At 39.3% G+C, this 26,446-nt stretch overlaps 1 protein-coding gene across 3 annotated transcripts in view; it reads right to left on the bottom strand.

Annotated features, from left to right (window-relative positions):
• Positions 1 to 26,446, bottom strand: part of LOC126416728 (mannosylglucosyl-3-phosphoglycerate phosphatase) — a 220,328-nt gene that overhangs the window by 41,038 nt on the left and 152,844 nt on the right. For all 3 annotated transcript variants that reach the window (XM_050084547.1, XM_050084548.1, XM_050084549.1), the window contains 4 exons: positions 21,932 to 22,097; positions 21,581 to 21,844; positions 3,775 to 4,025; positions 2,451 to 2,578 (listed from right to left, as the gene is read on the bottom strand). In XM_050084547.1, coding sequence (XP_049940504.1) covers positions 2,451 to 2,578; positions 3,775 to 4,025; positions 21,581 to 21,844; positions 21,932 to 22,097 — 809 coding nt within the window. The remainder of the gene's footprint in view (positions 1 to 2,450; positions 2,579 to 3,774; positions 4,026 to 21,580; positions 21,845 to 21,931; positions 22,098 to 26,446) is intronic.

Here is a 26,446-nt window from a genome sequence, read left to right on the forward strand (position 1 = left end):
GTTCGTAGAGAACTGCACTAGAACGCATCTTCATCTACAAAAAGGAAGCCGGAAACACCCAGCATGAGACAGGTCATAATAGGGTTAGTGGCAATAGCAAAGAGGACAACACTCAAGACGGAACCCTGAGGCACACTGTTTTCCTGGATAAAGGTGTCCGACAAGGTGGAACTCACACATTTATTGAAAACTCATACTTTTAAAAATTCCTATGAAAACCAGTCTTTACTGAAGTGGTTATATATGTTTAATGTTTTTCCTTAATAGTTTCACAATGACTGATATTTGTAAGTTCTACATGTTGATGACATATGCACTGGTAGATACTGGTTACCGTTGGATTCAGGGTCTTGTTGTTTGCTATACAAGTGACTTTTGAGACAGAGAGGTAAATTCTTAATACTGTTGTTCTTGTGGTCTTCAGTCCTGAGACTGGTTTGATGCAGCTCTCCATGCTACTCTATCCTGTGCAAGCTTCTTCATCCTCAGTACTTACTGCAACCTACATCCTTCTGAATCTGCTTAGTGTATTCACCTCTTGGTCTCCCTCTATGATTTTTACCCTCCACGCTGCCCTCCAATACTAAATTGGTGATCCCTCGATGTCTCAGAACATGTCCTACCAACCAATCCCTTCTTCTAGTCAAGTTGTGCCACAAGCTCCTCTTTTCCCCAATTCTATTCAATACCTCCTCATTAGTTATGTGATCTACCCATCTAATCTTCAGCATTCTTCTGTAGCACCACATTTTGAAACCTTCTATTCTCTTCTTGTCCAAACTATTTATCATCCACGTTTCACTTCCATACATGGTTACACTCCATACAAATACTTTCAGAAACGACTTCCTGACACTTAAATCTATACTCGATGTTAACAAATTTCTCTTCTTCAGAAACGCTTTCCTTGCCATTGCCAGTCTACATTTTATATCCTCTCTACTTCGACCATCATCAGTTATTTTGCTCCCCAAATAGCAAAACTCCTTTGTTACTTTAAGTGTCTCATTTCCTAATCTAATTCCCTCAGCATCACCCGACTAATTCGACTACATTCCATTATCCTCATTTTGCTTTTGTTGATGTTCATCTAATATCCTCCTTTCAAGTCACTGTCCATTCCGTTCAACTGCTCTTCCAAATCCTTTGCTGTCTCTGACAGAATTACAATGTCATCAGCAAACCTCAAAGTTTTTAATTCTTCTCCATGGATTTTAATACTTACTCCGAATTTTTCTTTTGTTTCCTTTACTGCTTGCTCAATATACAGATTGAATAACTTCGGGGAGAGGCTTCAACCCTGTCTTACTCCCTTACCCTCTATATACTCCTTCCACCTTTCTGCTTTTCCTTCTTTGCTTAGGACTGGGTTTCCATCTGAGCTCTTGATATTCATACAAGTGGTTCTCTTTTCTGCAAACGTCTCTTTAATTTTCCTGTAGGCAGTATCTATCTTACCCCTAGTGAGATAAGCTTCTACATCCTTACATTTGTCCTCTAGCCATCCCTGCTTAGCCATTTTGCACTTCCTGACGATCTCATTTTTGAGACGTTTGTAATCCTTTTTGCCTGCTTCATTTACTGCATTTTTCTTAATACTAGTTATGTATTAAATGAATGATATAACTTGCCTGTTTTGAGACATTTATATACAAATTCTAGGTATATAATGTTTTCCAGTATTGTAATCACAATCTAAATGACCTCTGTAAAATATAAAGAGTTGAATATTATTGTTGTGGTCTTCAGTCTGAAGACTACTTTGGTGCAGCTCTCCACATTAGTCTATCTTTTGAAAAGTCTCTTCATTTGTGCATAACTATTGCAACATTGATAACCTTGAACCAGCTTATTGTAGTCAAGCCTTGGTCTGCATCTACAATTTTTATCACATGCACTTCCTCCCATTACCAAATTAAACATTCCATCAGGATGAAGCATATCAACATATCCTTTCTTTTCTGTAGTTGCGCTATAAAGCTCATTTCCCCTTCATTCATTTCTACACCTCTTCATCAGTTACTCCATAAACACACATGATCTTTGGCATTCTTCTATAGTGCCATACTTTGAAAGCTGGGTGACTTCAAAAGTTGTTTGGTGATCAATTGTAACATACTGGTCGATGGTCATTGTTAAAAATAAACTTTATGAGTGAAAAGAGTATGAGAACAACGTTTTATTTTCATTATACTTACTAGATAACTGTCTCAGATTGACTCTCTATTGTAACTCCTATTTATGTTAACAAGCCTACACCGACTGAATCCTACAAAGTTTGTGATGTTAACTTTCAGATTCCTTAATCCATGCTGCAAACAGTAATACATTTATTGCTACAAAAATATGTTTTTTTCTGAATGATTTGCAGGATACATTTAGCCAGTACAGAAGAACTAAAGGAAGGGAGATATAGCTCACCTAGTGAAACAAAAAATCAGTTACCTTACCTGCGAGACAAAGTGACAAGGCTTTGTCGGTGTTTTGAATGTCGTTTAGTTTTGCCCAGGCGCATATTTATGGCATGGAAGTGATTCTGAATTGCTAAACCCAATTCAGGACATTCATCTTCATCTACCTAAAATTAAGCAGTCACAGTTAATTTAGTGTGAGTAATACATTTATATTTCACTGTATCCACTAAATTTGGAGTAACATACCAGCAGGTAGAATCAATACTTCATTTAAAAAAAAGAATTAAAAAACTACAAAATAATAGATGAGACAAATTTATTCTCCACTTCTGCCCAACAACATGACAGGGGTTGGGAGAAAAACTGTATTATGTGGCAAACCACCACACAATCTTTCTGTAAATTATGGAAGCAATAAAGGTTACACATACCCACACTGTTGAGGAGCTCAGTCATCAAGAGGTACATAAACCAGGCTGAAAACACACTGAAGAACATTTTGTGAAGGCATGGCAACATTTTTGGTCTTGTTTATGTACGTACTGGCCACTCAATGCCTTTACAGTGAGTTGCTACTTTCACTGCTACAATTATTACATTCCATTGTAGACAATCCATTACCTCCATGAATGCTCTGTGAATTGATATAAATTTCTGATTTGGAATTCCACTCATCAGGTCATATATTGTATCTTTTCTTATGCTTCAGTCCCTGATTTATCTTCAAACTTCGAAGTTTCTTTTGATAACAGAGTACTAACTGATTTAAAGATAATTTTCAAAACACTGTAAATATGGTTTCCATTCCCCTAATACATTGTTAAACCTGTATGTGAAATATTTGGTATCGCAGTCACCTACATGAAGCAAACGTAATCTCAGTTATGGTGAAAGTCAGTGAGATACATATAGGTATATCTAGTGATTCTGCACACAAATGGAAGAGTTATTTCTCACTGCTGCCGAAAATATACTTTACAGTCACATCAAAACTTGGTAAAGGGAGGGAGATGCTCAAAAAATGATGTTTTTGGAATAGGGGAGGAAGAAAATACCCCCAAATCAACCCAACTCTGAGAGCTTGAAATTGTAACCAGTGGAATGAAAATTTACCAACATTTTAGATGACATTAATGTAACATATACACATTTTAAGAACTATCTGTAGGACTTCTGTGTGCACACGCACACGCCCACGCAAACACGCACGCGCGTGCGCTCTCTCTCTCTCTCTCTCTCTCTCTCTCTCTCTCTCACACACACACACACACACACACACACACACACACACACACAAACAAACAAACTTACAAAACATTCTTGCCTGTATTTTATCTTTCAAACTGAGTGTATAACTCACCACTATTTTGGCATCTTTAAACATGGTGTATCCATCACAGCCAGAATAAAGGTAAGACTTTGTTGCAAGGCGATAATGCTGATCTGGAATCAGGTACTCATCTCCAATGCGCACCAGCTGAGGATCTACTCTCTGCCCCGCTGCTTTGGATGGGTCAAAAGCGAAGCTTAGACCAGCTACTTGAGGAAATCTTCCCTCTAGCTTTGGATAGTTTGAAACACCATTCTCCAGTGCTCTGAGTATATCATTTCCTAAAAAGAAAATAAATTTTGTGTCTAAATTCCAAATATCATGAGGTAACTATTAAAATGTGACACTTTGATAAAATCATATACTGACAATGTTCTCAACTTATCACCACTGACCACTCTAAGAATAGCATAAACATAGGTTCCATTTGTGAAGCAGGACTGACTAATGAATCTGTAGAAGCAGCTGCCAAACACGAATGAACATGAATAACATCACTATCTTTATGGATTACAAGCAGTATGAGCATTCAGCAAGATAGATGTTTCTAGTAACATCACACAAGTTGCTGACTTCGCTGTTTAGTTGGAAAAAGTTGCCTGCATCATAAGACTGCCTCCAGAAATATTAAACAGAGTACAACATCAAATTATGTGAAAGATGCAGTTTGCACCAACTGTTACCTCTTCATATCCTTAAGCACAGCTGGTATTCAGAGAATAGACATTTTTAGAGTATTCATTTAATGTTATTTTATTGTATCAACATTAGAAATGAAAAACAAAGAAAAATAGTTACAAAAAGTTCCCCCCATACATGTGATGATAACAATCATCATGTGTTACAATGCAAGAGTGTGTGGAGTTTTGAACTGGCATTACAAATAGGCATATCTGAAAGATATGCCCAGATACCTACAGCATCAGGGAACAGATTTTCAACAGAATATTCTTGTTACCAAAGTATACAGTTTGTCAGTGATCATTAGTCTTACTACGAAATGAACTACGGTAGAGGTTCAGACAGATTTTGATATTCATGGGTGTAGCCACAGACATCCATAATAACAATAACAATACTCCGTGATTTACACCTGACAACACATGCAACAATTTCATCTGTGTGTGGAGCAGTTTCTCATTTCATGTACAACCTGTCAAGGAGCTCCCTGTGCTCCCTGCCGCCGTTGGATAAGCAGCTGAGCAGCAAGTCGTATACTCCTAGCTCACTCATTTGTTACATATTTTAATTCTTAATTTCTTTGCGTGTTTTTGGTACTTGCATTGTTTAATTCATAAATTTCGGGCGTATTATAGTATTTGAGAGTTGTAGCATCGCGTTTTAGTACCTGAATAGTGTAAATTCGCGTAGTCGTTTGTCTACTGTTTTTGTTTTGAACGGCCAGTGTCGGTTGGTCGCAGTCAGTGTGCTCCCTGCCGCCGTTGGATAAGCAGCTGCAGCAGCAAGTCGTATACTCCTAGCTCACTCATTTGTTACATAGTTTAATTCTTAATTTCTTTGCGTGTTTTTGGTACTTGCATTGTTTAATTCATAAATTTCGGGCGTATTATAGTATTTGAGAGTTGTAGCATCGCGTTTTAGTACCTGAATAGTGTAAATTCGCGTAGTCGTTTGTCTACTGTTTTTGTTTTGAACGGCCAGTGTCGGTTGGTCGCAGTCAGTGTGCTCCCTGCCGCCGTTGGATAAGCAGCTGCAGCAGCAAGTCGTATACTCCTAGCTCACTCATTTGCTACATGGTTTAATTCTTAATTTCTTTGCGTGTTTTTGGTACTTGCATTGTTTAATTCATAAATTTCGGGCGTATTATAGTATTTGAGAGTGTAGCATCGTGTTTTAGTACCTGAATAGTGTAATTTCGCTTAGTCTCCTTCCGCCGCCGAGCAGTGTCAGCAGTGCGCAAGTAGCAGCATTACTGCATTTACTAAGCAATCTTGTATTTTAATAACCGTTTAAATTTTGTCGATTTGTTTGCGCTCTCTGTAGATTAGTTCAGACGTTCTTTGCAAAACAGTTTTTAGCATGGATAGGGACTGCAACTGCTGTGTTCGGATGCAGGCTGAGTTGGCATCCCTTCGCTCCCAGCTTCAGGCAGTGTTGGCTTCGGTCACACAGCTTGAGGCTGTTGCCAATGGGCATCACTGTGGGGGTCCGGATGGGGGTTTGTCGGGGACGGCCAGCTCGTCCCACGCATCCCCTGATCGGACTAAGACTGTGGTTGCCCGGGATACTGCCCGCATTGAGGCTGATCCCTCACCTGTGGTAGAGTGGGAGGTCATTTCAAGGTGTGGCAGGGGGCGAAAGACATTCCGGAGGGCTGAACGGAAAGCCTCTTCAGTTTGTCTGACGAACTGGTTTCAGGCTCTGTCTCAGGCTGATACTGATCTTCGGCCTGACATGGCTGCTTGTCCTGTTCCAGAGGTTGCCCCTCAGTCTGCAAGATCCGGGCAGTCGCAGAGGGTGGGCTTACTGGTAGTTGGGAGCTCCAACGTCAGGCGCGTAATGGGGCCCCTTAGGGAAATGGCAGCAAGAGAGGGGAAGAAAACCAATGTGCACTCCGTGTGCATACCGGGGGGAGTCATTCCAGATGTGGAAAGGGTCCTTCCGGATGCCATGGAGGGTACAGGGTGCACCCATCTGCAGGTGGTCGCTCATGTCGGCACCAATGATGTGTGTCGCTATGGATCGGAGGAAATCCTCTCTGGCTTCCGGCGGCTATCTGATTTGGTGAAGACTGCCAGTCTCGCTAGCGGGATGAAAGCAGAGCTCACCATCTGCAGCATCGTCGACAGGACTGACTGCGGACCTTTGGTACAGAGCCGAGTGGAGGGTCTCAATCAGAGGCTGAGACGGTTCTGCGACCGTGTGGGCTGCAGATTCCTCGACTTGCGCCATAGGGTGGTGGGGTTTCGGGTTCCGCTGGATAGGTCAGGAGTCCACTACACGCAACAAGTGGCTACACGGGTAGCAGGGGTTGTGTGGCGTGGGCTGGGCGGTTTTTTAGGTTAGATGGGCTTGGGCAAGTACAGAAAGGGCAACAGCCTCAACGAGTGTGGGGCAAAGTCAGGACATGCGGGGACCAAGCAGCAATCGGTATTGTAATTGTCAACTATCGAAGCTGCGTTGGTAAAGTACCGGAACTTCAAGCGCTGATAGAAAGCACCAAAGCTGAAATCGTTGTAGGTACAGAAAGCTGGCTTAAGCCAGAGATAAATTCTGCCGAAATTTTTACAAAGGTACAGACGGTGTTTAGAAAGGATAGATTGCATGCAACCGGTGGTGGAGTGTTCGTCGCTGTTAGTAGTAGTTTATCCTGTAGTGAAGTAGAAGTGGATAGTTCCTGTGAATTATTATGGGTGGAGGTTACACTAAACAACCGAACTAGGTTAATAATTGGCTCCTTTTACCGACCTCCCGACTCAGCAGCATTAGTGGCAGAACAACTGAGAGAAAATTTGGAATACATTTCACATAAATTTTCTCAGCATGTTATAGTCTTAGGTGGAGATTTCAATTTACCAGATATAGACTGGGACACTCAGATGTTTAGGACGGGTGGTAGGGACAGAGCATCGAGTGACATTATACTGAGTGCACTATCCGAAAATTACCTCGAGCAATTAAACAGAGAACCGACTCGTGGAGATAACATCTTGGACCTACTGATAACAAACAGACCCGAACTTTTCGACTCTGTATGTACAGAACAGGGAATCAGTGATCATAAGGCCGTTGCAGCATCCCTGAATATGGAAGTTAATAGGAATATAAAAAAAAGGGAGGAAGGTTTATCTGTTTAGCAAGAGTAATAGAAGGCAGATTTCAGACTACCTAACAGATCAAAACGAAAATTTCTGTTCCGACACTGACAATGTTGAGTGTTTATGGAAAAAGTTCAAGGCAATCGTAAAATGCGTTTTAGACAGGTACGTGCCGAGTAAAACTGTGAGGGCCGGGAAAAACCCACCGTGGTACAACAACAAAGTTAGGAAACTACTGCGAAAGCAAAGAGAGCTCCACTCCAAGTTTAAACGCAGCCAAAACCTCTCAGACAAACAGAAGCTAAACGATGTCAAAGTTAGCGTAAGGAGGGCTATGCGTGAAGCGTTCATTGAATTCGAAAGTAAAATTCTATGTACCGACTTGACAGAAAATCCTAGGAAGTTCTGGTCTTACGTTAAATCAGTAAGTGGCTCGAAACAGCATATCCAGACACTACGGGATGATGATGGCATTGAAACAGAGGATGACACGCGTAAAGCTGAAATACTAAACACCTTTTTCCAAAGCTGTTTCACAGAGGAAGACCGCACTGCAGTTCCTTCTCTAAATCCTCGCACAAACGAAAAAATGGCTGACATCGAAATAAGTGTCCAAGGAATAGAAAAGCAACTGGAATCACTCAACAGAGGAAAGTCCACTGGACCTGACGGGATACCAATTCGATTCTACACAGAGTACGCGAAAGAACTTGCCCCCCTTCTAACAGCCGTGTACCGCAAGTCTCTAGAGGAACGGAGGGTTCCAAATGATTGGAAAAGAGCACAGATAGTCCCAGTCTTCAAGAAGGGTCGTCGAGCAGATGCGCAAAACTATAGACCTATATCTCTTACGTCGATCTCTTGTAGAATTTTAGAACATGTTTTTTGCTCGCGTATCATGTCATTTCTGGAAACCCAGAATCTACTATGTAGGAATCAACATGGATTCCGGAAACAGCGATCGTGTGAGACCCAACTCGCCTTATTTGTTCATGAGACCCAGAAAATATTAGATACAGGCTCCCAGGTAGATGCTTATTTTTCTTGACTTCCGGAAGGCGTTCGATACAGTTCCGCACTGTCGCCTGATAAACAAAGTAAGAGCCTACGGAATATCAGACCAGCTGTGTGGCTGGATTGAAGCGTTTTTAGCAAACAGAACACAGCATGTTGTTATCAATGGAGAGACGTCTACAGACATTAAAGTAACCTCTGGCGTGCCACAGGGGAGTGTTATGGGACCATTGCTTTTCACAATATATATAAATGACTTAGTAGATAGTGTCGGAAGTTCCATGCGGCTTTTCGCGGATGATGCTGTAGTATACAGAGAAGTTGCTGCATTAGAAAATTGTAGCTAAATACAGGAAGATCTGCAGCGGATAGGCACTTGGTGCAGGGAGTGGCAACTGACCCTTAACATAGACAAATGTAATGTATTGCGAATACATAGAAAGAAGGATCCTTTATTGTATGATTATATGATAGCGGAACAAACACTGGTAGCAGTTACTTCTGTAAAATATCTGGGAGTATGCGTACGGAACGATTTGAAGTGGAATGATCATATAAAATTAATTGGTTGGTTGTTGGTTGGTTGGTTGTTTCCGGGAAGGAGACCAGACAGCAAGGTCATCGGTCTCATCGGATTAGGGAAGGACGGGGAAGGAAGTCGGCCGTGCCCTTTGAAAGGAACCATCCCGGCATTTGCCTGGAGCGATTTAGGAAAATCACGGAAAACCTAAATCAGGATGGCCGGACGCGGGATTGAACCGTCGTCCTCCCGAATGCGAGTCCAGTGTCTAACCACTGCGCCACCTCGCTCGGTAAATTAATTGTTGGTAAGGCGGGTACCAGGTTGAGATTCATTGGGAGAGTGCTTAGAAAATGTAGTCCATCAACAAAGGAGGTGGCTTACAAAACACTCGTTCGACCTATACTTGAGTATTGCTCATCAGTGTGGGATCCGTACCAGGTCGGGTTGACGGAGGAGATAGAAAAGATCCAAAGAAGAGCGGCGCGTTTCGTCACCGGGTTATTTGGTAACCGTGATAGCGTTACGGAGATGTTTAATAAACTCAAGTGGCAGACTCTGCAAGAGAGGCGCTCTGCATCGCGGTGTAGCTTGCTGTCCAGGTTTCGAGAGGGTGCGTTTCTGGATGAGGTATCGAATATATTGCTTCCCCCTACTTATACCTCCCGAGGAGATCACGAATGTAAAATTAGAGAGATTAGAGCGCGCACGGAGGCTTTCAGACAGTCGTTCTTCCCGCGAACCATACGCGACTGGAACAGGAAAGGGAGGTAATGACAGTGGCACGTAAAGTGCCCTCCGCTACACACCGTTGGGTGGCTTGCGGAGTATCGATGTAGATGTAGATGTAGAGCTGTTACCAAGTCATTTGGGTTGGCTAGTCTCAACACAATGCCCTTCACATCAGCTCCAAGTGAGTAGAGAAGTCTAGTATTGAGTGAAATAATGATGTCATAAAAACTTTAATGAGTATGTCAGTGAAAGAAGCATAAATTAAAAGAACGCTAAACCTTATTTGCTTGATTCATGACAATGCTTTATTAACAAGACTTTTGCAGTACATAGAGAAGTGGCAAGTAATTTTTAAATTAACCCTCTTCCTGCAACTTTGAATATTAGTTTAATAACTGATTAAGTGAAAATAATGTTATGCAATTGTATTGAAGCATGGTCCTGTCAACTAACAAATGTGGCTTGCACTAGAATAAACAGTCAAATATAATACAAGTGTATTAACATTAAAGAAAAACTATAAAATTATGATCAATAAAGCTTTGCATTTCAGCTTTTTAGTTCATGCATGTGGTAGTAATTGTTTCATCAGAAAAAGCACTAATTGTGAACTAAATCTGGCACAATTTTAAAACATACCCTCCCCCACCCCCCCACCCTTTTCCTCGTAGCTACGCAATTTTTCTGATCGTGGCTAACCAATACTCCATTGTCATAAATGACATTGTGAATCTGCATTGTTGTCCTCATTCACAATTACCTTCCCAACACGAACAAGAAGTGCAATCTAACTTCTGTTGCAAGTAATAATATAAACACTTTATTTGAACAAGGCATCACACTGACAATCCAACTGTAGGTCAGTGTGTGATAAACACTTTTTAAATTTGAGCTGCGCATTTTTATACCTTTCATATATATTTCCCATTTCATTTAACACAGAAAACATTGTGGCTGCAGTTTTCTGTGTAATTTGTGAGTTTATCTGTTATCACAGTGTTCTTTTAAGCTAAATAATAACAGTTTGAAGAGAACTACCTTATGCTACCATTACCATGCATAAGGGTAATTTCAGCTTTTATGACAATCGATATGAAAACCAAGGTTTCAGAGGATTTAATATTTACCTGGAGGTGAAAACATTAGCCACGACAGGAAAAGATGGAGGACACTTGAGTGGCAGCTTAGGAGGGAAAAAGACTTTGCACCTGCATTTTAATAGTCTTCCTACCCATCATTTGACTAACTGGATTGATAATCATTCTAAATTTTTTTATGCCACATTCAAACATTCTGCCTAACTGTAGATTGCTCAAAATTTACTGGTTACTTTAATGGATTACAGTGATTATCTCGTGTGTAATGAAGGTGCATGTGAGACTCAAATTCATATGAAAATAATATGAAGATCCTCTAGCCTTATGGAGAATTGCTAATATCTTACGATCAACTCATTTCACACATTTTGGATGTGTCTAGTAATGAAAACATATGACCGATAGCGAAAACAAAACAGTCAGCTCACAATTAGCATGTGATAATGTGGACAGGGAAGAGAGAGAATAAGGTTTGGACAACACAGCCATCTGCCCACACTAAGTTATCACCAACAGTCATTTCTAACATGGTAAATGAACATGAGTGCTCATGCATGTCGGTTTACCTCTTTAACAGCAGACAACTGTTTAAGGGGTTAGACACTTCTACAGGGCAATTCAAAAAGTAACAGCAAGCTATCAGTATTAAATGTAATTAACACATCAGGCATTTGAAACTCCCAGGAAGTGAAGATGCATCCTCTGAGGAAGTTCTGGCATATCCGAAAATATGGCACAACATGCTTAATAGGAAAGGCGTTGAAACAAAATGGCTGCATCCCTAGCTGTGTGCACCCTAGAAGAACAGCGAGCAGTGATATGATTTTGGTGATCAGAGGACATAAAACCTCAACAAATCCATAGGATGATGGAAAGAAAGGTATGGAGATAGCTGCATTAGTGAGAGAAGAGTGTATGTGTGGGTAGACACCTTTAAAAGTGGATGTACTTCAGGCACAGATGAGCAATGCTCTGGTCATCCCAGCACAGCTGTTACTGACATGAATGTGGGACTTGCTGACACCATGATTTGTAAGAACCAATGTATTTCTGTACAAACATTACCCAGGGAACTAAGTATGTGTCACATAGGCTGATACTATAATTAGTGAGGTTCTCATGTACCATTTTTTGTGTGCACGATGTGTGCCTAAGGTACTCACTGGTTAACACAAGATTATGTGTGCTCAGGCTGCCACATAATTTCTGGCACAATGTAACACTAAAGGATAAAACTTTCTTCCATGTATCATCGCAGGAAACGAAACCTGGGTGCATCACTTGTAGTGTCTCGAGAATTTCAGTGTAAGTTCCAGAGACACTCAGCTTTCCACTGTCGCGAACACCCGATATTTTAAGTAAGAGGGTCAGAGAGTGGAGACGTGTATACTTCGCCTCCGGTTTTTGTGCGTGTGCAGGATGGACGTGTATCGAGAAAATACTACAATAGTGACAGTCGATTGGCATGGACAAGCATTTGCTGCGTGCGCCATAGAAGCTTTATGTCCAGTACAAGGAGCAAGCACGCACTATTCTTTGATGGTGTAATGACTGTATTGTTGTGAACAAATGAATTATGTATTAAACTAGAGACATTTACATTTGACTTTCTGGTATTGGACTTGCGAGAAGCAAGAACTGGTTTTACAGGGGTTATTAAACCAAACATATTGTAATTGTATCTGTTAGTATCCAATGGTCCAAGATGGGGTTGACTCAGGAGTGTTCAACGCTTGTGTGAAACTTGTGAAGTTGTTTTATTGTGGAGATGAAAATATAACAGAGTTGAACAAAAGTATCCTGAGAGTACAGAATCATTTCAAGAGTAGAAAAGAAGTCTATTTTGAAATTCCTTTAACCAGCTATAGTCTTCGGAGAAGAAGAAGTTGTGAAGATTGACACAGCCGTCTGACCGGAGAAGAAGATCAGCTGCACACAATATGTGAGTCAACTGTGAGAGACATGTGAGTCTTGCACCCCAGTACCACACTGTCTCCTGTAATCCCCTAAGTGACAGGACCCAAAGAAAGCAGTAATTTAAAGACAGAAACGGTAAGAAGATATTACGTGTTGCCATAGCACCAAGCCTAACAACATACAAGAACAGTTTCCAGTAATCGTATTGAGTCCAATAAACAAATCAAAGATAGCTGTGAGTGCTATGCTGTAAAAGATGTGAGAAAGTAATAGCGGAGAAAACTGGAGAGAAGACCTCAACTTTTAGACTAAGAAGATTGGGTGTGGAGAGTAAGCAGTCTTCACACATGTACATCAGCCAACACAGTAACCAGCCACTGATGCCGACTGCACCAGCTCCTGCTCACCAGTGCTGACTCCACATCCGCTCGCTGACGACGACGCTGAAACCAACGTCTGACGCCGCCGGCGCCAGTGCTGATCCACCGGCACTGACTACACATCTGCTCACCAACGCAGCTAGAACTCTACGCCGGGCGATCGAAAACCAATAATTATTTAGTAGAAGTTGAGGGGATGGAGGAATGATAAATTATTATTATTATAGTTATTGTACTCAGTGGTGAATTTTCTTTAGATGATTACTGGGTCTAAGATCAATAAAAATATGGATCAGGAACAACTAGCAGAACCAGTCACAGTGATTAGAGTGACCAGGGAAATGCCAGACTTGTCTGAATTAGTGAATTTAATTAAAGCCCAGAATGAAACTCCAAGGAGAGAAATTGGTTTAGTACATTCTAGATTAGATGCTAAATTAGATGACCAGAGAACAGAGTCAAATTCTCAAAGTGCTTTGTTGAGAGATGATCTGAATGCTCAAAATGCTTCAGTGAGAGATGAACTGAGTGCAAATTTAAGCCTTAAATTAGATTCAGTGAATACCCAATTAAATAGTAAATTAGATGCTCAGAGAGAAAATTTTAAGTAATCAAAGTGAAACCCTGAATAGTCAAGCAACAAATATAGTTTTATTAAAGTCTGACTTTGACTCTTTACATAAGAGGTAGAATATCTGAAGTTAGATTTAAAGAGTAAATTCACTAGTTCTTTAAATACCCATGTTAATCGACTATTTACTGAATTTAACCAGAAACAGGATGAGCAACTTCAAGATTTAACTAAAAAAATTAGAATTTCACATTGAAGATAAATGTAATAATGTAGAAATGGGACTTGTTGAAAAATTAGGATCATTTCAAAACATATGCAATGTTACCTTCAATGTCGTAAATCAGAGGTTGCACACCCTAAAGGAGAATATTGAGAAACAAGATAAGTGAATTCCTTTTGTCCAATTGCAAATTGCAGGTGTCAACAATCCAGTTGATACTGTGGAAAGGGGTTTTAAAGAGAAGCTAGCGACATCAGATACCTTAAATATAAGCAATCTGGAGGAACAAGTAGAAGAGTTAATAGACAGAAAAGTGGCCAAGAGGGTAACGCCTAACAATGTTTCTTCAGATTTAGCTTTGGAACTTAATGATACGAAGAAAGACATGGATAGTTTATGGAAAGAATTCAAACTTGTCCATGACAAGGCATAAAACAGACTAATACTTTACCTGATGTTGTTTTATGTAGTAAAGTGGTGATTGTTTTGTTGTGGGTAGACTTTCACACAAAATTTAACGAAAAGTACTGGTTTACATTTGCTCAAGTAAGTTTAATATCAGATCCATGGGATCTGGGCAGAGTCACATCTGTCCCCCAGGGACGTGAACATTCTGTGTTAACGGACAGAGTGACGACCATCAGTCCCTAGTTGTTTTCGGCGTTTCTTCAAACTTAGTTTTCTTGCACCAAATTCCCTTCAATTCTTAAACTATTCTGTAATCTATTCCTGAATTCTCAAACTACCCTATAATTTTAGTACGTAGGAAACTGGATATGACTACAGGATTAGAACCAATTTAAGAGAATCACAGATGAACAGTGATCTCTAGACCTGAAATGAAACGAATAAAATATTATTTGAGTGAAAAGTATAATATCATAGTACTATTCAAACAAAGTGATATCTAATCGTGATAAACTGAACAGAGTACTTTATGTGTGTATGAAATATAGTGTAAAGTGAATGACTAAACAGCTATGTTATCGTAGTGCATAATTTTCTATTTTTTAAGAATATGTTATACCTTTTGTGAGATGTAATGTAAAGGGAAGGGTAGTGTAGGTAAAAGCACGACTAATACTACACACACATCACACCTTTCAGACAACCCTCGCAGACAAGAGTAACTGATTCTTCACCATTTGCCATTCCATAGGTATTGCTAAGATTTTTCTTTGGTGGCTTCAAAGCTGAAGGTGAAAATGTCCATTCTGTAGGAGACGTTTAACATCATACCTTCTCCGGCTTCTCACTCAAGTACCACAGCGAAGTAGGGATCCTGGGGAACGGGGGAGGGAAGGGTTTTCCTGTCTTTGGGGCTATCATCTTTCTCTTCTTCAATCTTAGCAACCAGTTCTACTTTTTCCTTTCTTACTTCTAATTTGAGTACCTGTCTATCTTTCCCTCTTTCCACATGCAGATACTTCTATCGCTGAAGTCCTTCTTATTTTCCGTGGTTTCAATAACCTTCAACTTATTTCATATAAGTAGGCTGAAGAATCAGGATACACGAACGCACATATACATACATGCAAAGATATACTTAAGCACAGACAGAACAATTACGAATTAGGAACCTGAAGGACGTCAGAACCGCCAAGGGATGTAGGGGAATAAAGATATACATATATCTGAGTAGATGCACATATAGCATTGTTGATATGTGATGGTTCTGCATCGTTAATTTTTGTTGCTCTCAAAAATATATTTACATGTGCCATGCTAGTCCTTAGAGAAAAGGCATCGTATCTATGGGGAGTTAGTAAATACAGGTAGACATAGCATCTGTGATGTGTGGGCATGATATCTGTCTATATAGTAGGAGTGAGGAGTGAAAGAGGCCTCTAGGGTATTAGAGGTAGTATTGGAAAGTGGAGTTAAGGTCAAAAGTAGATTTGTAATTTTACCAGAGGTTATTTAAGAATAGTATACATAAAGATGTATGCTAGGGCAATGAATCAGGAGGCCCACTCAAGAAGGATATGGAGGGCACAGTCGACATTCACTGGGTGAGAAAAAGGGTGGATAGGCAGACCTAGGAAAAGCTCACCTATACTGCACGGACGGGGGCACCAAGAAAGGGGTTTACCAGTACCATAGGAGGATAGGAATAAGAAAGAGGCGTACCTACCAAAACAGAAGGAAAAAGGGTACTCCTAGGATCAACCCATGTAAGATATAGGTACTGTTCCTAAAGGGAAAAAGGGCAGTATCATGACAGAAGTCACATGTTTAAAGGAAAGAGTCTGGTAAGTTTGGATTCTATACATTAATAGCCTTATTAAGTTTCAGGTTACAAATGTATTCATGAGTTATGCACACCTGTAATTTATGATTGGAAGAGGAATAGAAAACGAAGATTTGGTACTCACGAATTTTTGGAGATTGAAAAGAGATAACTCCAACATGGATTGCAAGGGTCATGTATTATAATTTTGCTAAAATATTCACAGTTATTAGTAGAAAGAGAGGCACTGTTAAAACATAAAGAATTATTTTGTGTAATTGTAAATAATGAATATGTATAAAATATCGCGTGTTCGAGCTAAAGGGAGGGATATCTAGTGCCTCGAGAATTTCAGTGTACGTTCCAGAGACACTTGGTTTTCCACTGTCTCAAACACCCGATATTTTAAGTAAGAGGGTGAGAGAGAGGAGATGTGACTACCTCGCCGCCAGTTTTTGAGTGTGCAGGATGGATTTTTATCGGGAAAATACTACAATAGTGACGGTCGATCGGTGTGGACAAGTGTTTGCAGCGCGCGCCATAGAAGCTGTATGTCCAGTACAAGGAGCAAGCATGCTCTGTTCTTTGATGGTTTAACAACTGTATTGTTGTGAACAAATGAATTATGTATTGAACTAAAGACATTTAAATTTGACTTTCTGGTGTTAGACTTGCAAGAAGCAAGAACTGGTTTTATAGGGATTATTAAATCAAACATATTGTAATTGTATCTGTTAGTATCTAATGGTCCAAGATGGGGTTGACTCACGAGAGTTGAACGCTTGTGTTTGTGAAGTTGTTTTATTGTGGAGATGAAAATATAACAGAGTTAAACAAAAGTATCCTGAGAGTACAGAATTGTTCACGAGTAGAAAAGAAGTCTATTTTGAAATTTCCTGAACCAGAGACTTCAGAAAAGAAGAGTTTGTAAAGATCAACGCAGCTGTCTGACCCGAGAAGAAGATCGGCTGCACACAATACGTAAGTCAACTGCGAGAGACGTGTGAGTCTTGCACCCCAGTACCACACTGTCTCCTGTCATCCAAAAACCATTAGCAAGGGGGTGAAACAGTGAACAGGGTTCAGTACAGTGCCATGTTGAAGAATGAACTAAAGCCAGCAATATGGAGCTGTCGGAGAGGACTTCTATCATGACAACACATGCCTCCACACTGCCATGCCAACTCCTGTCATCATTCACAGATTGAGATTTCAGGTCATACTGTATCCCCCATAAAGCCCTGATCTTGCTCGTTTGGATTACCATATGTTTGGACCCCTGAAGGACGATTTGAAGGTGATGATGTTAAAGATGCGGTGCACTCTTGGTTGTGGGGAAAACTGAAAATCTTTTATTCCAATGGAATAAAAAAGTTGGTATGATGGTATGAAAAATGTATTGAAAAGGAGATGTCGAGGAATGACATCTTGTTTGCATCCGTTAGTGAAATACGTGCTTCGAGAAAAAATAGTTTGCTATTACTTTATGAATCATCCTCGTATATTGCACATATGTCTCAAAGGATGCAAGTAATTATATATATAACAGACATTTTCCAAACTCAATTTTCATCCAAGATTTACCACTCTTCAAACACAGAACTTCTGCCTTTTTACTATCTGTTTTACAAGATGTACAGCTTTGTTTCTGCCGTATTTTCCCCAACATTTGAGGCTTCAATGAAACAAGTAGGTTACACATGTATCATTCAAAGTATATTCCATTGCTGGCCACTACTTTCTCCCATCTTTCGCGCAGTGTACGAATCCCGTGTCGAAAAGATTGTTCATCTTTTGAAGAGATCCACGAATCGATCCAATTTGTGACTTCTTCATGAGATCAGAAGTGTTGGTCAGCCAGGCCACGAGCCATTGATCTAAACAGGTGATAGTCAGAGGGAGACGTCGAAAAATAGATAATATGGTGGGTAGGGTAGGAGTTCCTATTTTAACGTTTCCAAGTACGTATTTACCTCTTTTGCAATGTGGGGTCGAGCATTGTCATGCTGCAAAATTGCTTTATCGTGCCTCTCGCTGTATTGCAGCCGTTTGTCTTTTAATGCTCTGCTCAAATGCATTAGTTGCGTTCGATAACGAGCATCTATGATTGTTTCACTTGGTTTAACACCTCTTGGTACACAATACTGAGCTGGTCTCACCAAATGCAGAGCATGATCTTGGAGCCGTGAATATTCAGTTTGGCCGTTGACATGGAAGCATGGCTGGGATATTCCCATGATTTCTTGCGTTTAGGGTTACTATAATGAACCCACTTTTTGTTCCCAGTCACAACGTGATGCAGAAATCCCTTCCATTTTTGCCTCTTAAGCTACTGTTCACACATTTTGAAATGGTTTGCTGTGTCACTCCCACTAATCTTGCCAATTCTTCTTGAGTTTGATGCGAGTCTTCAGTCAGAAATGTCTCCAATTCTGCATCTTCAAAAACATTCTCTCTTCCACCACTATGCTGGTCTACGATGTCAAAATCGCCGTTCTTTCACTAATAGCATCCTTACCATATGTACTTGAGAGCACTCGGTAAGACTCGGCCGCTGTTTTCATATTGAAACAAAACAGTAACACACCCTGTAAATGATGAGAATTAGGCTCGTAAACTGACATTTTCAATCAAGAACAACTTTATGATGCAGACACAAATCGACTAATGTTTGAATGAGGTTATGTTGACCAAGGTCCAAGCTAACTGCCTGACATCTGCCATCTCTTTCTTTCGACCGCTACTTACTGCTGTCGCCACCTACCGGCAAACGGCAGAAGCAAAGTTGTACACTTCGTAATTTTTCTTTTATCTGTAAATTTTTTCTTGGAATTCAACCTTTATGAGGCAAATAAGAGTGTGGAAGAGGGGGAATCTGTTGGAGAGAAAAACTGCTGCATTCTATGTATGATAACAGATAACAGTTTTATGCATAAGCTTCAATTTGATTACATTCCACTCATTTCTTTTTCTCCATTGATGCAGAAGCATTATTGAAATTTGTCTTCTGCTTGATAGTAGTATATGCTCATTTTGAACATACCACATTATTGCCTCTACTACTGGTGCAATATGTATGTTCATAACCATAGCAGCACCCATAGGAACCAATTCTTTTTAATAATTATGAATTTTCAATAATTATACGCTAATAAGTGGCAAAAGGAAATACAAACACCTTTGTAGGCATATGAGAGAAATTTGAGGATAAATTAGGAGGAAACACATAGTGCATAAAACTTATCTCTGGTAGCTGTCAAAGAGTTTAGGCACTCTAATATTCTGATTCTCAGTGATATATGGAGACATACAATATTCTAAAAGTGGCCGTGACATTATTTGTACAGTACATAATTCTGCTTTTAGTTGATGTGACTCCAGAGATTGCACCACACATGTCACACTGAAATGGCCATTGGCCATCGGCCATCGGCAAGAAATAAAAATACGGTCCAGCAAGTGGATCAGCAGTTCGCATCTTGTTACTGAAGCCTCTAAAGTCCAGTTCCCAAGTGCAACTGTTCTATGCTTCTTTTCACTTGGATTTTGACTTTGACTTGGAACACTATGAGATACTGCGTTGTTGAATATGTTCTGGTTTTGCTCATCAGTACTGTTTTAGGCATATATTACTAGCAGTAACAGCATTCTCTTCCTTCTGCTATTTTGGCCATCAGGTTGGCATTAATATTGGTTTTTACACATTACATGATTCGCAGCAATGATCTGTGAAACAAAAGGCACTTCACTAAGAATGCCCTGCTGATTTGTGGACCACTGTGTTAATAGACCCAACAGTGTTTTCACTTTTTCTCTGACTATTAAACTTCCAACTGACATCACTTCAAAACTACATGATGATCTCTGAAGGACTCACACATAATTTTTTTTATATTTTGTATTCCCTGTGTCGTACACATCTTGAATGTTTTATCAGAAAGGAGAGAGAGGCTCATAATATTTTTCATACATATTGAAAATTATGTGAGTGTAGCTACAGTTGCCACTCATTTCCTGAAGTGAAACTCTCTGATTTCCAGACACAGTTTTAGTATTTTTCCCTGACAAAATTTGACACCTGAAGAGTAAGTAAACAGGTAAGTTCACAGATAAAGTAAGGAATTCTGTATTTCTGAATGTATTTTTAACTCTTAATTCTGAATGAAGAGCAAGTTATTGTCACCTTTACAGGATTTATGATCTTAAGGGTAAGTAAACAGGTGCGTTGTGTAAATAAAAGCCAGTTTTAGTAAAAGGATTTTTGTGTTTATTAATGAGTTAAACTTCGAATGAAGAGCATCCATACAGGATCTATGAACTTTCCAGGCAAGATAATCCATCAGATCAGACAAGAAACATAAAAGGAATGTTTTGCATAACATAACAGTTTCAAAAATAAGAATGATATCACTGAGGTATGTACTTTTACAGTAACATTTTCTCTGCCAAATAATACTTAGTGTTTGTCAAACAATAAAAAGTCAAACACACAATTAAAGGTCAATCAACGAAACCTGTGAAAATATCTCTGTGAGAGAAGTGATCTCTTCATCATTTCCACTCAGTTCAATGGCCCTTGGCTAGTATCTGTGACTTTTTGACCCATTAAGTATGCACCACAGTCCTGAGTCCCTGGATAAATCATGGAAATCCACTGATTTACACCACACGCGAATGGACCCAGCCAGCTGGCAGATCAGAGAGACTAGATACAATGGGCAGAACCTGCACTTTAGTGGGAAATGACAGGCCTCAGATAAGTGGGGCTGATCCATCAGATACCCACAGAATTGGCCCACGGTTCTGGCCTGTCATGGAAATCAACTCGCGTGTGGCCAGCAATTCACACCCATAGTCATGAGTCACCAACAGCATGTTGATAAACTGAGACCGCAGTGATCAATCTGTGCAACGGATAACTTGTGTGAATACTCTGAGATCCAAACATACCACTTCTCATGCCTCCTTGCTGCTCTCATTGGCAGTTGTTCAGCTAGTGGTTAGCACTGGTGGTGGCGCTGGCTGCAAGCTGAGAGGAGTGGTGGGGAGGTGAAAAGTGGTAGGGAAGGTGGTGTAGGGAGGCAGCACCTGACATCCAGCAACTACTCAGCTGCTCCTGGCCAGCAATAATGCATAGTGTCTCCATAAACAAACCATTTCATCTGTTGGGTCAAAAATGAAATTTTCCAGCATTTTTTCGAATTTCCCAGACACATTTGAAATTCCATGATTTCTAGAACTTGTGGCAACCCTGGTAGCACAAACAGACTCAAGTACCTAGTGATACTATTTAGTCATAAAGTGTACTTCATCTCAACCGCAAATTACGTCTGACAAAGTACTTAACTTTAAAGCTATTTTGCTGAATCTCACCTGTGACAGAAAGAACTAGTAACGGATCCATCATAGGTATTACAGCAACAAGTTCTCTCATAGTAAATGGTCCTGCTGGGTGGATCATATCTGACCTGAATGTTCCTGAATTCAATAAAACCAGATCAGCACCAGTTGCAGCTAACACAACATCACATACCCAGTTGCCCAAATTGGTCTCGCAAGTTCGTACACTTTCAAATCTGCCATCCAGTGGAACAGCAAATGATCCTAAAACTTCATCCATTTTACCTTCCATGATACCTAAGAATGAAATCAAAAGAAATGACTTCCCATGCTGAACTACAATTCACACAATATATAATGTTTTAGAATTAAAGATTCACTTACTTGAATATTTCTCCAAGGCTTTGGACAATATAGCATCCTCACAATATTCAGAGGAAACATTAATCTCTTCTACGTTAACATCAATATTGTTTTTATCAAAAGTAACAGTGATTTTTGAAAATTGCCGAAAATCTGTCCCACTTTTCACAACATATTTACCATTCACCTGTAACTCCACACAAATGAAATTACCAAATAACAATAATGAACTAATTAAAAGTAGTGAAAGGCAGGAAGTTCAGAAACACACAGTCACATTTAGATCTCACTCAGTCATCATCGGATTTTACAGCATGACTTCTTGCAAAGAAGAGAACTTTCATTGACAAGAACATATTGAAGGAATATGCTGCCAGAAGATCAAAGCTATCACAAACTGCTTGTGAATTCTATACTAATAACAATTACTAATAGTCTCATTATTTGGCATCAAAAGAGCACAACTGTTTTACTGATGATTATTATTTACAGTTTTACTTAGTCTTTAGTAAGGTTATACTACTTAGCTGCAGTTTATTTTGTAACATGTGCTTTTCACTTACATATTAGTAACTAGTTGCCAAATGAAATACATGGTGCCCCAAACTTTTAGGCTCAAAATTATACATAAGGTTCAGGATCATAAATTGAATACATTCAAGCAACCATTAATTGTTTTCTGTAGATATCATCAAGTAGGAGATCCTTCTGGGATGTGGAATGAGTCAAGATATACATTAACATGCGACAAAGACATCAAGAAACTTAATCTGCATAGAATGAAGTATCACTATGCTGTTTAACACTATCTGTGCTTAAGCCACATAAAATTGAGTAAATCAATAAGAAAGCTGCTACTTTGAAAAAGCACATGTCTCCTCAATTTTATCGTATAGATGCTGTTTACCTGCTACGAGTAACTTAATATTTACTTGACTAGAATGGTACTTTTCAGACAAAATATTTTTACATCTATAAATACTGAGTCCTTTTTATATTATATAGTTATTTGTCGTACAGCTTTCTAACCAACACTGCAACATGTCATGCAGCTAACAGAAATGTTTGATCTCAATGTAGATATTCAGATAATTTGTAGGCAGAGTGGCTGATGGGCTATGTTTTTATTCTTTGAGGTTAGGAATTACTGGCTGGAAACAATTTCATAGTTTTTCATTGATGACCAACTCACACCTTATATCAACATCTTCAGCTCTTAGTAACTTACGTAGCAACCTCCAGTCTCAATGCACACACAACAGCAATGCAAAATTTTACGTGCTCTCTCAAACAGCCTTCTGCTTTATGATGGGTCAGGCAGCTGGAACCCTACCAACTAGTTTCTCTAAAATTTCTGTTGGGGTCTCACACATAAATAACTTTGAAAACTTCATAGGAATTACAGCTGATGATCATGCAAGTCATGGAACCGTACCTGTCTTCCAATATAGCGTGTGTGTGTGTGTGTGTGTGTGTGTGTGTGTGTGTGTGTGTGTTGTTCAGGTGCTCACAGACATTAATGTCAAAGTGTGATGGTGCACCGTCATGTTGAAACCACGTCTTCTAGTGAACAACAAGACATACACTCTCCAGCAACTGTCGAAACGTATTGCAAATGAACATCAGTCACTGCTACAGTGGCAGCTGAAAACACCATCACAGCTGAAAGAGGTGTTCAGCAGTGTGGTATTGACTGGATATCCCATTAACAAAACTGACTTCTAGAACCAAAATCATTCGGCCCAATTAATTTCACATATAGTTTACAATAGGGGTATAATTGCTGCTCCACTCTTACTCCCCAGATTGTAGGCCTCCAAGGTGAGTGTTTCACAAACAAGTTAACAGGTATTGCTCAGAATCTCCTCCAACATGAGCATCCAAAATTAAATTATGGAAACAATTCTATGTCCACGATCTTCATCAGCTCCCTGTGGCTTGAATAATTCAGTTTCTCCAACAAATTTCTTTCACTTATAACATTGCGTGTTGCAAAACTTTTCACTGTTTATTCGTTCAGCTTTCTGGGCATTGCGTTCTGCTACACCACACATTAAATGCATATCAATATAAGTTCCTGTTATGAGTAATGATTCACCTCCAAAAATCACCCATGAACTGCAAACAGTGGTAAAGTCTACTGTGGACAAACACAGACAATTTTGTCTGTTTTTCAAGGTAGGACTATCAATATTGATACAATAGGTACTCTTTTTTTTTTATGAAAACACTAATTTACAAAAACCTGAATAATATACATTGATGATTCAAGACCTTGTGCTGGCTGAATATTCGTTTGTGATCATTCTTTTCTTATTTTAAAACATCTGTTGAAAATCCTCTAACATCTGCAACTCTTTGACTTTAAAAGATGGGAACGCCCAGTAGATTATGCATGGAAGACTTATTTTACCCGGAACATTATTCTCTGTATCAATGGGAGCTATTTGTAGTACCAGATGCCACATGGTCAGACAATTCACAGGAACAGATAAGACACCAAGTTTTCAATTTATTTGCTCAATAGACTTTGTGAATTGTTCTATTTCCGGAAAATTCTGCAGTTCTCCACTGGAGATTACTGTCATGAGTAATACAAAATGCTAGTCGCACAGTTCCCTAAATTTGAGAGTAACTGAGGTGGTGATGTTTTATGTTCATTGGTTGGTTGGTTGATTTGGGGGAGGGGACCAAACAGTGGGGTCATTGGTCCCATCAGATTAGGGAAGGATGGGGAAAGAAGTCAGCCGTGCCCTTTCACAGGAACCATCCCGGCATGTATCTGAAGTGATTTAGGGAAACCAGGGGAAACCTAAATCAGGATGGCTGGACATGAGTTTGAACTGTCATCCTCCCAAATGCGAGTCCAATGTTTAACCACTGCAGCAACTCGCTCAGTGTGATGTTTTGCATGGGAGATTTCTGAGAAGTGGAATAAGAACCAATGGTTAAGAAAATGAATCATTTGTTCACATTTACTGTTACCCTTAGTTGACTATATGAGAGCCATGGTAATGAAGAGATGATGTAGCAGTATTTTTCATTAAAATTATCCAAACATGTTTTGTCTAGAACTGGAATCAGAGTCAATTCAGTAACACATTTTCAACCAAAAGAACATTAGTAAGTTGAGAAAGATATTACAGCTATAATGCAGCCATACAACACAGTAACACACAATCACAATGTCAACATTTCAATATCAACAGATAGACAATTACCAGAGAAGACAATGGGAAAGAATGAATCTTATGTGTCAAGAGAAATTCAGCAGATATATACAGCAAATACTGTCATATATGCAAGTGTGAGCATAGCTGAAGATCTTTGTTGTACAGATTTTTAAGCTGACATTTGTTTAAAAAAATCTCTTATATTGTATGATTAATGATATCGACATAATGATGGATGAGTATAACTGGAAGTCAAAGGAGAAAACCACTGAGACTTCAAAATCGTTGAGACATAATTATTATGCAAGTGCAGCAATCTAAAATTTGCAACATTAAAATAAAAGACTTCATTTAACTTCACTCCCGTATGTTGCAAGCAAAATTATAGACTGATCTGTCCCAAAGTTCCATCCCTCTAAATCAATTTTCAGCAACTATCCACAGGCAGATGTTTAATTATGCACAAAAGATGGCTGCTAAACTGGTAAGCCTGTAGACAGTTTCAAAAGAGTCATTAATGCTGTTTCCCAAACTGACATTACATTTATGGATTGTGGACATCTTTCTTGTGATATGTGTATATTCCAAACTAAACGTACTGCTTTGTTCATTCAAATGACAAACACTGAATCCATGATCATTTGACAAAACTTCTCTGTCAGTGTTCATACAGCTTTACAGGAAATGATCAACACATAATACACATATGTACACAAACCACTAGAAGATCATGACATTGTTATTTTCATAATTATGGCTATTAAGAAATCAATATTTTTTCCATTATCTGTCTTGGTTGGTGACCATGAAACTGCTGCCATTTCACCAAAAATACAGCACAAAAGATAAAAGTAAACATGAACAGCCTCCTGCGGGCAAACAGCCAATTTCGGAACCACTAAATGGTGTAATCAACAGTGACTGGCTGCTGTTCTAATTTCCAGTAAGTAATCACAAATAAATATTATCATTGAATAAAGTCTGCGAAGAAATAGCATAATCAGACAAGTGAAACTATAAGTAACTGTTTTCTTGTGATCCAGAGTATTTGACCCACATTGCTGACTAAAATGATATGTCATGCAGACAGTAACATGAACTACTTATACAAGTTTATTAATAACTGTTGACTGCACTCATCCCATAACTAGCACTAGTTAATGTATCTATGTATACACATCATTTTAAATTGATTCTATTATCAGAATATTCCTAATGATCTAATGTCAGCAAAAAGACAAAACCAGTCATATTGTGAATTACATGATAAACAGTGATCAAGATGGGCAGTTATTAATAAAGTGCCAAATCTGATCGCCTGTTTGTATACAGACTTTGTGTGACTGATTGAGAAATTTATACA

This window comes from Schistocerca serialis, chromosome 8, assembly GCF_023864345.2.
Source record: "Schistocerca serialis cubense isolate TAMUIC-IGC-003099 chromosome 8, iqSchSeri2.2, whole genome shotgun sequence".
Taxonomy (NCBI): Eukaryota; Metazoa; Arthropoda; class Insecta; order Orthoptera; family Acrididae; genus Schistocerca; species Schistocerca serialis.